This window comes from Mirounga leonina, unplaced genomic scaffold (assembly GCF_011800145.1).
Source record: "Mirounga leonina isolate KUSES-001 unplaced genomic scaffold, KU_Mleo_1.0 Mir_151, whole genome shotgun sequence".
Lineage (NCBI taxonomy): Eukaryota > Metazoa > Chordata > Mammalia > Carnivora > Phocidae > Mirounga > Mirounga leonina.
In genome coordinates, this window is record NW_023270377.1 from 92323890 (window position 1) to 92337123 (window position 13234).

Consider the following 13234-nt stretch of genomic DNA (forward strand, 5'->3'; position numbering starts at 1 on the left):
ATCCCAAATTCAGTCTCTGATTTTGAGATCTGTGTTTTACCTTACCAGTTGTTTTCATTTTGTGGGCTCATAATTCAATGTCTCACAGTTTTACTTTCTCCTTATTAGACTCTAACTGGTTGCCTACCTTTCTTACCCTGCCTTAGTACTTGCATCTTTGACCTGGCTCACACCACTGTCTTTTCTCTAGCATACCCATCCTCAAGTCCCCTGGTCTGCTGTCCTCAAAGCCTCAAACATCCTTAACCCAAAGCAGATTTGTATTTTAAACACTCATACTTGCATTAATAATATGTAGGATGGTTGCTGGTTTACTGCAAAAAATATTGTGTATAGTTGGGAAGGAAGGCTCTTTAGCACAACTATGAAATTTAAAAATATGCCCTCAAAATTCAAAAACAAACATTGCATTTTTTATTAAATACCAACATTGTATGAAATGTTTGTTTTATTGTGGGCTAAGGAGGGCAATAAGAAATTATCTCATGCAAATTAAAAATAACCTTGTTTTCCACATAGTGTCTAGTTGAAAAAATGGTAACAGCAAAATAAAGTTGACCATAGGAGCTGTGGCATTCATAAAGTCTAAATTTTTCATACCCAAATCTCTTGTTTTTGAATATGTGAATATACTGGTTTCTTGACACTAACACATCTTAAATTAGAATATTTATCTATATATATTTTAGAATTCAAACCACTCTGTAAACATTGTATGATTAGTCTGTGTAATAGCCTAATAATAAGGACAAGAGGGTAACCTCGTTGTTATGGACAGAAACATATAAATATCTCTGTCATGGCTTACATCACATAGTGCTATTATTAGGCATTTGTCTTTATTACTTCAATTCACTCAGTAATAATAATTCACTCAGCAGTAATAATTAACATGTATTGAGTAGCTATTCCATGCAGCCACTGTGCTAAGCCCTTAAAACACGTAATTTTATTTAACCTTCATAGCTACACCAAGAGGCAGATACTATTACCATGACCCACTAAAGCTCAGAAAGGTTAAGTGATCTACCTGAGTTCATGCAGCCAATAAGTGGCAAAGCTGGGATTGAACTCAGGCCTTTCTTTTCCAGTCTGCCTTCATGACCTTGCCAGACTATACCAGATGCATTATTAGAGTTAGCACACTGAGGGCCCTCAGTTATTTGTGGAATGAATAGCACACTGAAACACTTCAATTTGATTTAGTCAGAGTGATGTGATGTGTATTAGTTATGTGATGTGTATATGTATAGAGCATTTAAAGATCATTCATTACATAAACATACATTAAGGTTATATTAAAACCACAATTATATTCCACTTCACACCTACTAGGATGTCTAAAATTAAAAAAGACAACATGTATTGGCAAAGATATAGCAAAATTGGAACACTCATACATTGCTGTAGGCATATAAAATGGTATAGCCATTTTGAAAAACAGTCTGGCGTTTCCTTACAATGTTAAACATAGAATTACCATATGATCCAGCAGATTCACTTTTAGGGGAATTCAAAATATATGTCCACATAAAAACTTGTGCATGAATGTCACAGTCCAAATATCCATCGGTTGATGAATGGATAAACCAAATGTGGTATAGTCACACATTGGAATATTATTTAGCCATAAAAAGGAATGAAGTTCTGATACATGCTACAACATAGAGGAATCCTGAAAACCTTATGCTAAGTTAAATAAGCCAGACATAAAAGGCCACATATTGTCTGGTTCCATTTATATGAATTGGCTAAAATAGGCAAATCCATTGGGAAACAAAGTAGATTAGTGGCTGTAAGAAGTTTGGAGGAGGGAGAGATGGGGAGTGACTGCCTAATTGGTATGGGGTTTCTTTTTGAAGGTGATGAGAATGTTTTACAATTCAACAGTGGTGATAGTTGCAGAATTCTGAATACACTAAAAATCACTGAATTAGACACTTTAAAAGAGTGAATTTTATGATATATAAATAGATTATATCTCAATAAAGCAATTAATTTTAAAAGACTATATGCTAGGTGCAAAGATAAAACAGCTAACATTCCTTTGGAACTTACTCTTTAATTGGAAGAGATGACTGTAATTAAATCATTTTAATGAGATATAATGCATGTCGAAATAGAGATATGTAAACCAGGCTCGGGGATCACAGGACAGAATAAACAAACTACCTGGGCTTGTGGGAAGGTTCCCCTTTGGAAACACCCGAGCTGGATTATGAAGGATGAGTTCAAAGGGAGTGGGTGCTAGTTCAGCCTGCCCTCTGGAACACCAAAAGCATGCCTCAAAGCACAGTGATAAGAGCAGTTATCACTTGTTCTGGGAATGGGAATTCCATGTGAATGTATGAGCATAGGGCACATAAGACGCAATTCAAATGGGAAGAACCCGATCAGATGGAGAGGAAGCCACACGTGTAATGCCAAGAAGTTGGATTTATCATGAAAATAGTGTAGTGTCATCAGAGGCTTTTAAGCAGATGAATGACATGATCAGATTTCTGTTTTCAAAAGACGATCCTAGTAGCAATGTGGGAAATGAATGGGAAGGAGAAGGGACAGAGGTTCTTGGAGGCAGTGGTATTTGGGGAGGGGATTATGTCTGCCATCCCTCCCATCTCATTTTAACCTATGGTAAAGAGATATTCTGTCTCCTCTCTATCTCAGGGTTTTCTCCCCTTGTCCCTGAGAGATGATTTTTCAGAGCCTGAGAACTTGGCTGGGCCACACAGTTGAGGACTAATAAGTTACTGAGCTCCCCCAGAGGCATATCTGTCCTGCGCTTGTGTCTCCCTGGCAGGCCCTACTGTCTAGATTCAGGCTGAGAAGTAGGAAGTCCCATTATGACCTTGGGTTTTAGCTGGTTTCTGTAATACACCTTTTACCAAAATTTTACTTGCAATATTAGATATGTACAGGTCTATTAATAAAGTGAGTTCGTTTTTATTCTTAGGGCTATGACTATATAGAAGGCTGCTTTGTCAGGCATTCCCAGAAGGAATTTAATGCCACCCTGAGCTTTAACAGTAGTAGTGGTAATAGGAACAGAAAAATTCCAGACATTGCAGAGGTAGGATCAACATAGTGGGGCCTGGGAGGAATTCTGTATAACAGCGGCCTGTGCAGGAGGAGGAGAGGGGAGATGCCATAACCAGAGGCATGTGAGTAGGTGATATTCCAGTCACATTCTTCTGAGTCACATTCTAGTGACTTGTGTGTTATACAGAGTTTTGCTGTACATTCTAAGTGTCCTTATTGGAAGAGATGGCTCTTCCCAAAGACATTTGCTTGCACTGCTTTTGATGTCATCTTTAAAAATAAATAAAAACATTTTCTTTTTTACCACCTTTTTTTTAAACCAGTGTTGTTTTATATTGTTTGCTTTGTTTTCTTTATGCCCACAGAGGAAAATATATTGTGCCTAAGGAGAGGATCACGGTCAAAATTTTATTTAACTACATGAGAATGGACCATTTTACAAAATCTGAAAAAGTCCCCTTTTAGGAAAACTGAAATTCATTTTTTTTACTTAGATGATTAAAACGGTATTTTTGTCATTCTGTATCCTCTGGCTTGTTTACAAATGTTAGTGAAGGCTCTTTAGTTCCAGTTCTGGGCATCATTCGTCTGCCGTTCAGGACCCAGTCACCCATTTGTATCAGAGCGGTTTTGTTAATTCTTTTAAAAACTGGAGGCGGATGACATGAGACAGTAATGATACCTACCAGAGTTGCCCTTTGATCAAAGTCTATAAGACCCGACATGGGTGCTTTTGGTGGTGGTGTGAGCCGTGCGGGAATAGCACCAGGCTTTGAAGTGCTTTCTTGTTTTTTATGAGTTTTACGAGATTTCCTTTTCCTCTCCTTCAGTTCTTATAACTGACTGACTTTTAATCCTGTCATCATGGCCAAGAAATTCATCTCTAAAGAGCAGGAGTTTACCATGGTGCAAAACAGAGCAACTGTATTAGGTCCCTGAACCTTTCAGATAAAAACACACATTTTGCCACCTTAAGTATTTTGTAGTTTTTATTCCCAGCACTTCTCACTGAAAGCAGTATTTTTTCTTTTGTTTTTCAAAAGCAATATTGAACAAAAGTCAGGAACACAATAACTGAGTGTCAGCTATATAACCAAAGAGAGGAGTATCTTCTATTTTCCACATCTTATGACGTGGGCATGTTCACTTAACTATATTTTCCCAAAAGCTTTGTGATAAAAATTACTATAAGCTTAGATCATTCCTCCTACTTACAAACACCTACATTTAAGTTCTTTACTTATCACGTATTAAAGGGGTCACTTAATATAGTTCTTTCTTTACAAGGACAGTCATGATGAGTTAGGATATTTGTCAATAATTTGCTAGTAAATCTCTTCTAAATGCAAGAATGTAGTCACAAAAGATAAAAAAAAAAAAAAAAAAACCTTTTTAGCTTAATTGTGCTATTTAAGTAACAAAGCTTTCCTAAGCCATAAAAAATATTTTGTCTTCCTGCGTTCCTGCTTATCTTTACCACTGAGAAATGCTGATAACATTAATAAGGTTGGTAATTTTCCTAATATAGACCTGCCAGAACAGGATGGGTACTGAGTATTTAACTATCAGTGTGGCTATTATAACTTGAGGATTCTGGTCTATTCTGGTAAGACCAATAAAGCTTGCTCCTGTAGGGAGTCTTGTTATTAATAAACCTAATATTTTTAGAAAACATGTTTATTTAGGAAGCATTTTGTTTACAGTTATTTCTTACTGCCTTTTTCTCAAATACTTTAATCAGTGTCCACATTCACTTTATAAAAGGTTAAATTAAAAAGGACAAAAGAGAAGTAATTAGAAGCACCTCACAGATATAGAAGTTTTGCATTCATGTTTAGTATCTGTGTCTACAAATCTCGTTAAAGATCACTTCCTTCTTTCATTAATCAGACATATCCCAGGAACCTGCTGGAGTCTCCATGAGGAGCTGATGGGGATGTATCCCTGTCTCCAAACATCAAGGATAGTGTGTTTTGTTTTGAGTTGACCGGCCTGACATTACAGCTGTGAGTCCTGTCAGCACAGCATTGTCTGCTCTCTCAGCCCTCGCGGTTCCTGCGCTCTCCTCTGCTCACCTCATCAGTAGCTTCCTTCTCTCTGGCCATCTGGGCACTCCCATGTCATTTGCTCTCTCCTAAGAAGCTGTTCAGAGTCCAGTTACTGTGACAGATGAGCCAAGTGAGCGTGTTTCAGGCCTGCACACAAGCTATTCTGTTTTGGTATTACTCCGTTTTTAAAATTATTATTTGAGAACAGCTAGAGGGATTCTCATTAAGTATTTAGGGGAATTTATTTCTTTGTATCTCCTTAAGAAGAGTTCATTCACCACCCATATGTACACTCACATAGGAACTTTCACTCTGTCTTTACTTATAGACAATGAAGGAAAGAAATGGAGCTCCTCCAACCACAGGCGTGTGTTCAGATATTTTATTCTAGTCCAGTGGCTCTTAACCTTTGTTGGTCCTGAATCCCTCTGAGACCATGGAGAGGGTAAAGCTCTCCAAAAATGTACATACAATACAGACACTTTATAGCCAATTTCAGGGGTTTCTCAGGCTCACAGGCGGCCATCCTAGGTCTTGTGAAAGGCCCACGGGTCCCACGCTAAGAACGCCTATTCAGTAAACCTGCAGCCTTTATCTGTTCCCAGCCAACATGTATGATTATCGTTAGGATGTGTCAGAGAGATTTTCCCACCTGTGTTTCTATCACTCCTAGCTGCCAAGTAGCAAAGAAACCCCATCAGCCACCCTCTTGCCTGATTGTTCAGAGGCTCCACTCAGAAAACATAACTATTAACATAGATCAGGCTTGTAATTGATTACCCCAGAGGAAGCCTTCATTTCTGTTGGGCCTTACAGCTTCTGGCAGCCCTGTGGCCACGTTGCTAAGTTCACTACCTATAGCCACATTCACCATTGTCCAGTGTAGCCATCATAACATTAACTAAAGTCATTGCTACTAATTAATCTTGCCCTCTCTTTTTTCTAAAATTATACTCTAAGTGGATCCTTTGGTTCCCAAAATTATGTAAAATGATTCCCTTTACACCCACACACTCCTTTTCTGGGTTTTACGCACTCAAGTCTCAATTTATTATAACCCAAGCAGCTGAGGTTCAAAATAACACCTATACTGATTACTCCCGAGTACGATAAGTTAGCCCTCAAAGCGGCAGAGGTAGCCATCAATTTCTGATTACTGTCAGTCACTGCTGACCTTTACTGTGACTTGCCTCTGGCACATAGCGAGAATTTCTCAAATGTTAATTTCCAAAATTAGTCATTACTTAAATAGTGAAAGATGTTCATTTAAAAACAGCTTAATTAGGAGCGCCTGGGTGGCTCAGTCATTAAGCGTCTGCCTTTGGCTCAGGTCATGATCCCAGGGTCCTGGGATCGAGCCCCGCATCGGGCTCCCTGCTTGGCGGGAAGCCTGCTTCTCCCTCTCCCTCTCCCTCTGCTTGTGTTCTCTCTCTCGCTGTGTCTCTCTGTGTCAAATAAATAAAATCTTTAAAAAAAATAAAATAAGGGGCGCCTGGGTGGCTCAGTTGGTTAAGCGACTGCCTTTGGCTCAGGTCATGATCCTGGAGTCCCTGGATCGAGTCCGGCATCGGGCTCCCTGCTTGGCGGGGAGTCTGCTTCTCCCTCTGACCCTCCCCCCTCTCATGTGCTCTGTCTCATTCTGTCTCTCTCAAATAAATAAATAAGATCTTTAAAAAAGTAAATAAATAAATAAATAAAATAAAAACAGCTTAATTAAATATCTTAATTAAAGAGATCAACTGTAAAAGCTGATGTTTTAAGGCCCTGAGAATTTTTTTTTTTTTGAAAGATTAGGTTTTTGTGTTGTTGGGAGGGTTGCTTTTTTATAAACAAACCTAAAACTATTTTGGGTTTTTTTTGGTGGGAAGATGGAGAGATTAAAATGTTTTTACAGAAATAAATTCCTTACAAGGTAGAATGGGACAAAAGAGTCTCATACTATCTAAACATTATTTCATGAGAGAGTGGCCTGTTATTATATATTTTATTCATTTTATTTTTTGTGTTTTATGTTTCCTATTTTTTATATTTTATTTATTTATTTAACTATTTTATTTGCTCCTTTAAAAAAATGTATTTCAGTGGTGCCTGGCTGGCTCAGTCAGTGGAGCGTGCAACTCTTCGTCACAGGGTTGGGCGTTCAAGACCCATGTCAGGTGTATACATTCTTTAAAAAATGTATTTCAAAATGTGTCTAGGAAGAGAGCCACTTCAGAGAGGGGGAAGGCAGTAAATTGAAAACAAGCATATTATGTGCAAGACTCCTTAATTAATGATAGAATCCTTAGCACCCTTCTCCTAATCAGCTCCCGGATTACTGGTAGCCAGCATTGTACCCTTCAGGAAGGAGACTGAAGGACTCCTTTCTGGAAAACCAGACCGGACCACGAAAAGACTATGGAGACTGACAGGGTTTCTCTGACAGTCACTGGTCACCTCAGTGAAGTCCCCCACATGAAACTTGCCATTGCATTTTATTCTTAATGCTTATTAAGTCTCATTCTTAAATATGAATGGACAGTAAAGGCTGTGAGGCCTGGAGGAAATCCTTTCACTGGAAAAGCAGAGACCAAAACAAGCATGTAAGCCAAGAAAGGGATCAGAAGAAGCAGAGACCATGGAGAAGACGTTAAAAGGAAACACCAAAACAATTACTAATGTCCATAGAGAAGTGAAAGAAAATACTGTGCCCATGAAACCAGAACAAGGAGAGGAAATCAGACAAGTGAAGCTCGTAGGAATTGGACCTGTCATATCAGACAATAGTAATTCAACAAGGATGGGACAGAAGTAATGAACTCACAAAGAAAGAAGAACAAATAGCGATCGGCAAGTGTGAGAAAAGTTGAAGAAAATCAAATGATCAATCCAGAAGCTTTTTGCCTAATAGGAACTCCAGAAGGAGAGGACAGAGAAAACAGAGGAAGAAAACATAATATATGAAAATTTCCCAGAACTGAAGGACATGGGTTTTTCTGTTTTAAAGTGCCCAATGAGCACCTAGTATGAGTGGAAAACGAAAACACATGCACACATATCCAATAAAGCTACCACTCTCCTGATTTTTCTACCTTTCTTACTATTGCTTGTATGTTTCTTTGCTTAATATCTCTTCGTCATTCCACCCTTAATGCTGTTTCTGTACTTTCTGTCCTTGACTTTGACCTTTTCTCACTACCCTCTCCCTCCATGTATCATGACATCAAGTCCTATACCTTTAACCACCTCTCTCTGTTAGTGGTTCTCAGATGTGTGAATCTAGTTGTTTCTTTCTCTTGAACTCCAGATCTGCTTCCTGGAACTCTCCATCCTGGTACCCATCAGTCTTCACACGTGTCTAAAAGTGAACTTATTTCTTTATCCTCTTTTTGTCTTTTTAGGAGCCCAGTTATTTTCCTATATTCCCTATTACAGGAAAACATCATTCCTACAGTGTTACAAGTCAGAAATGTAGGAGTTTGAGATCACTCTGGGCTCCTCCATCTACCTCACCCCTTGCAGTGAATCATTATGTCCTTTTATTTTTTATGTTTTTATTTACTTATTTTTAAAGGTTTTATTTATTTATTTGACAGATTGTGAGAGAGCACAAGTAGGCAGAGCGGCAGGCAGAGGGAGAGGGACAATCAGGCTCTCCGCTGAGCAGGGAGCCCGATGTGGGGCTTGATCCCAGGACCCTGGGATCATGACCTGAGCCGAAGGCAGACGCTTAACCGACTGAGCCACCCAGGTGCCCCTATGTTTTTATTTTTTATTAAGTTCAACTAGCCAACATGTAGTACATCTTTAGTTTTTTATGTAGTGTTCAATGATTCATTAGTTGCATATAACACCCAATATGTTCTTTTAGAACTTCATGGTGATAAGCCCCATGTGTCCCACATTCCCAGGCAACCCTTCTATTCTTTCATTGACATGTATGCAGGGACAAGCAAGGTCATTGGCTATTTGGGGCGGAAATCTGTAGCATGAAAAAGGGGAGCAAAAATAAGCTGATAGAAAAATTAACCCTAAAGATAACATTTTAAAAACTCAAATTAGTAGCCTCACATTTAAGATGATATTGCAAATATAAATAAAATCAGACTACTATAAAAAAGGAACAGGAAACAAAAAGGAACTTTTAGATGTTAAAAATATGGCTGTCAAGGGGCGCCTGGGTGGCTCAGTTGGTTAAGCGTCTGCCTTCAACTCAGGTCATGATCCCAGGGTCCTGGGAGCAAGCCCCACCTCGGACTCCCTGCTCAGCGGGGAGTCTGCTTCTCCCTCTCACTCTCCCTTTGTGCTCTCTCTCTCTCTCAAATAAATAAATAAAATATTTAAAAAAAATACAGCTGTCAAAATAAAATTCTGTAGGGTTGCAAGATAAATGAGAGAAAAACTAAGAATTTAGAGGGTAAAAAGACAAAAATAAAGGAAAATATGACAATAAAAGGTAAGACATTATGTCTAGTTCCATCGTTCTGCTAACAGTAATTCCAGAAAAAAAGAAAATAAAGGGGAAGAAGCTGTCAAAGAATAATGGAAATTTCCAGGAGCTAAAGCTACTGAGTACCATTCAAAATTAAGGTATCCTGGGTGCTGAGCATAAGGCATAGATATAAATGATACAGATATAGAAATACAGATTATTGTGGGCGCCTGGGTGGCTCAGTTGGTTAAGCGACTGCCTTCAGCTCAGGTCATGATCCTGGAGTCCCAGGATCAAGTCCCGCATCGGGCTCCCTGCTCAGCAGGGAGTCTGCTTCTTCCTCTGACCCTCTTCCCTCTTGTGCTCTCTATCTCTCATTCTCTCTCTCTTAAATAAATAAATAAAACCTTAAAAAAAAAAAAGAAATGCAGATTATTGTGAAATTTCAGAGCACCAGGGATAAAGAGAAGGTCTTGAAAGCCTCTAAAACAAAGGAAAAGTACAACCTATGAAGGAACATCATCAGCATCATCAGGTGTTGGAAGAAGCAGAGCAATGTTTGTAAAGACTTGAAAAGAATTATATGTCCCATGAAACTACTGACTAAGGGTTAGAAACAAAATCAGTTCATTTCCAGACATGGAAGGACTCGGAAGGTCATGCTTTAACTAGAAATATCTGATGGAATTTGTTCATGTTTGCTGAACATTTGCTAGTATTTTCAAAATCCTGAAAGCCCTCTTGGCCGTCCTATTATATGGAATAGAACATTTTCTTTAAATGTTTAACTATCTTTTTTGCTTTGTTACCTTTTTAAACACCAAACTCTGTTAGTCTGCTAATCTCTCTGCTTTTCTTCACCCTTTTTTTTTTAAGATTTTATTTATTTATTCATGAGAGTCAGAGAGAGAGAAAGAGAGAGGCAGAGGCAGAGGGAGAAGCAGGCTCCCCGCCTAGCAGGGAGCCCGGTATGGGGACTCGATCCCAGGACCCGGGGATCATGACCTGAGCCGAAGGCAGACACTTAACCATCTGAGCCACCCAGGCGCCCCCTTCACCCTTTTCTTGGATTTCCCTTGTGCCTTGTTTTAAAAATCTTGTCTCATAGTTAATAATTTCCTTCTTTATATTTTTATCTAAATTCTGTAACTTCCATAACTAATCAGGTAACTTTTTATAGTACATGAGGTTGTGTAAATAACAGCCATAGAAAATAGAAGCTGTACATTTGGCGGGGGGGGGGGGGGCACATGATTTTTTTTCTTATATGTTTTAATTTTACCAATATGGGAACAGCCTAAATCTTCCTGCTTTTTTCCCTTCCTTTTTATATTTGTAAATATATAATCATAAAGCTTGCCATTTTCACCATTTTTAAGTGTACAATTCAGTGGTAATGCCCCTTAATATCACATTCACAGTGTTGTACAATTGTCACCACTATTTTCAAAACTTTTTCCTCACCTCAGACAGACTCTGTGACCATTTAGCAATAACTCCCCATCTCCCTTTCCCTCAGCCCCTGTTAACCACTAATTGTTCTGTCTCTATGGATTTGCTATATCTTGCTTTCTTATACACCACTGCTAAGAAGTGCAGGTAGATGTATTATGTAAAATATTTCTTTACAATATATGGTATTTTGCTATCATTATCCATAGTGTCTGTCAGTGTTATCTATTGCTGCATAACAAATTAGCCCCAAATTTAGTGTCTTCAGACAACAACAGTCATATATTATTTCTTATGGTTTCTAGGGGTGAGGAATTCAATCGGTGTAATGGAGATGATGTGTCTTTGCTCCACAGTGAATGGGGACTTTGATGGAAGACCCCATGTCTGAGATCTGGAAACATCTCAAGGCTCATTCACTCACATGTCTGGCAGTTGATGCTGTCTGTAACCTAGGGGCCTACCTGGAGTTGTCAACTCAGACATCCACACATGGCTTCTCCCTGTGACCTGGGCCTCCCCACAACATGGTGGCAAGGCTCCAAAGACAAGCAACCCAAGACATAAAGAGAGATTCAGAATGCCAGCAACCAAGTGGAAGCCATATAATCTTCAACGACCTAGCTTCACAAGTCACACAGTGTCATTTTCACTGCATTCTATTGATTGAGACAGTTACAAAGATTCACCCAGGTTCAAGGGAGAGGAACACAGACCCCACCTCCAAATGTAGGCGTGTTGTGTCGTATTATGAGAAAAGCATGTCAAATAAGATAAGAACTGGTGTGACCATCTTTGGAAATGCAGTGTGTATCCACTATGGTACCCCTAACAGGAATTCTCTAAAATTGACTCCTCTGTCTTCCTTCTACAAGCTAATCACTTGTGGAGTTATGTATTCCACTTTCTCTAATAAGGAGGTTGAGATTTATACATTGAAAAGAAGACCAAAAAACATGAGATAATGATGGAGATTTTCTTAGAAAAGGGAAATAAATTTCTTGAAAGCAAGATAATTGTTAAGATGTGTCTGTTAAAGAAGCAGTTCTAATTAATAGCTTTAATGCTATTTGAAAAAATGCTCCCTAGTCAAGAAAACATTGTAATATGAAAAACATTGTTTATGAATACTGTATTTATAGTTTGGGCATGGAAACATTTTTGTAGGTTCTTGGTTGACTTGAAACATTTAAATACACAATTCTCCTTTCCCTGATATACCTCTAGAGCAGATAGTTGATGAAGTATAATTTTATTACATAAATTCTGTAGCCACATTACTTAACATCTCTAAAGCGTTAGTGTCCTCATCTAAAATATAGGAAGAATACTAGTACCTGTCTTACAGAACTGGCATGAGGGTTAAATGAGTTAATATATGTAAAGTGCTTGGCACACTGTAAGTGCTAAAAAAAAGTTAGACACAGGAAGTATATAGATGTGTTAATGATATTCTGCATATATGTATATATGAAGAGTCATAGCATAACTGAATTCATTTCCAACAAGGTATTCAAAAGATAAAGGAATATGGTTACTGAAAATAGTTGGTTAATCTGTTTCATTTAGGAAGAACATATTAGATTGCTTCTTAATTTGATAACTGTTTTTCCTAGTTTGAAAAAGAAAAACAGCATGATATTCGATCATTCTTTTTACCGAAACCTAAGAAAAGACAGTTGGTGACCTCCTGTGATGAATCAGGGATATTCCAAGAGAAAAATACTGTCGTGCCAGCAGACCCTGGAAAAAGAGCCACAAGACATATCATTGATTATGAAAGCAATGTTGAACCTGAAGCTAAAAGATTGAAGTTGGTCACCACCAATGACCACTGCAGTGCCCCAGAGGAGAAACCATCCCGGCCCAGGCAGACCACGGCTCTAGCCCAGGCAACCAGCCCAATCCTTCCTGGAAAGGGCTGGCAGTGTGCTTTCTGCACCTATATCAATAACTCAGCGTTACCTTACTGTGAAATGTGTGAGAATCCTCCAGGCAGAGCTGGTGAGTACATGGAGTGTGGCCCTGGAGGGGGCTGGCGGTGTTATCTTCACATAGTCTGTGTTTTTAGAGGCAACTGCTATTAGCACGGGTTAGTGGGACTCGACACTGACTTTAGCTTTTAAGCTAGAGTAAGAACTTTACATAGTGAAGACTGAATTTATCCCCCGGTAGAATGTGGAAAGCTCCCAGTTCTGTCAAGAATGTATATCCCTGAGCGTCTGTGACATGGCATTAATTTGGCACAAATGGACATTTCTCATTAATGCCGGCAGGATGTGAA

General features: G+C 38.8%; 1 protein-coding gene across 1 annotated transcript in view; it reads left to right on the forward strand.

Annotated features, from left to right (window-relative positions):
- ZRANB3 (zinc finger RANBP2-type containing 3) overlaps nt 1-13234 on the forward strand; it is a 303113-nt gene that overhangs the window by 263888 nt on the left and 25991 nt on the right. The window contains exon 13 of the mRNA XM_035008146.1: nt 12567-12954. Coding sequence (XP_034864037.1) covers nt 12567-12954 — 388 coding nt within the window. The remainder of the gene's footprint in view (nt 1-12566; nt 12955-13234) is intronic.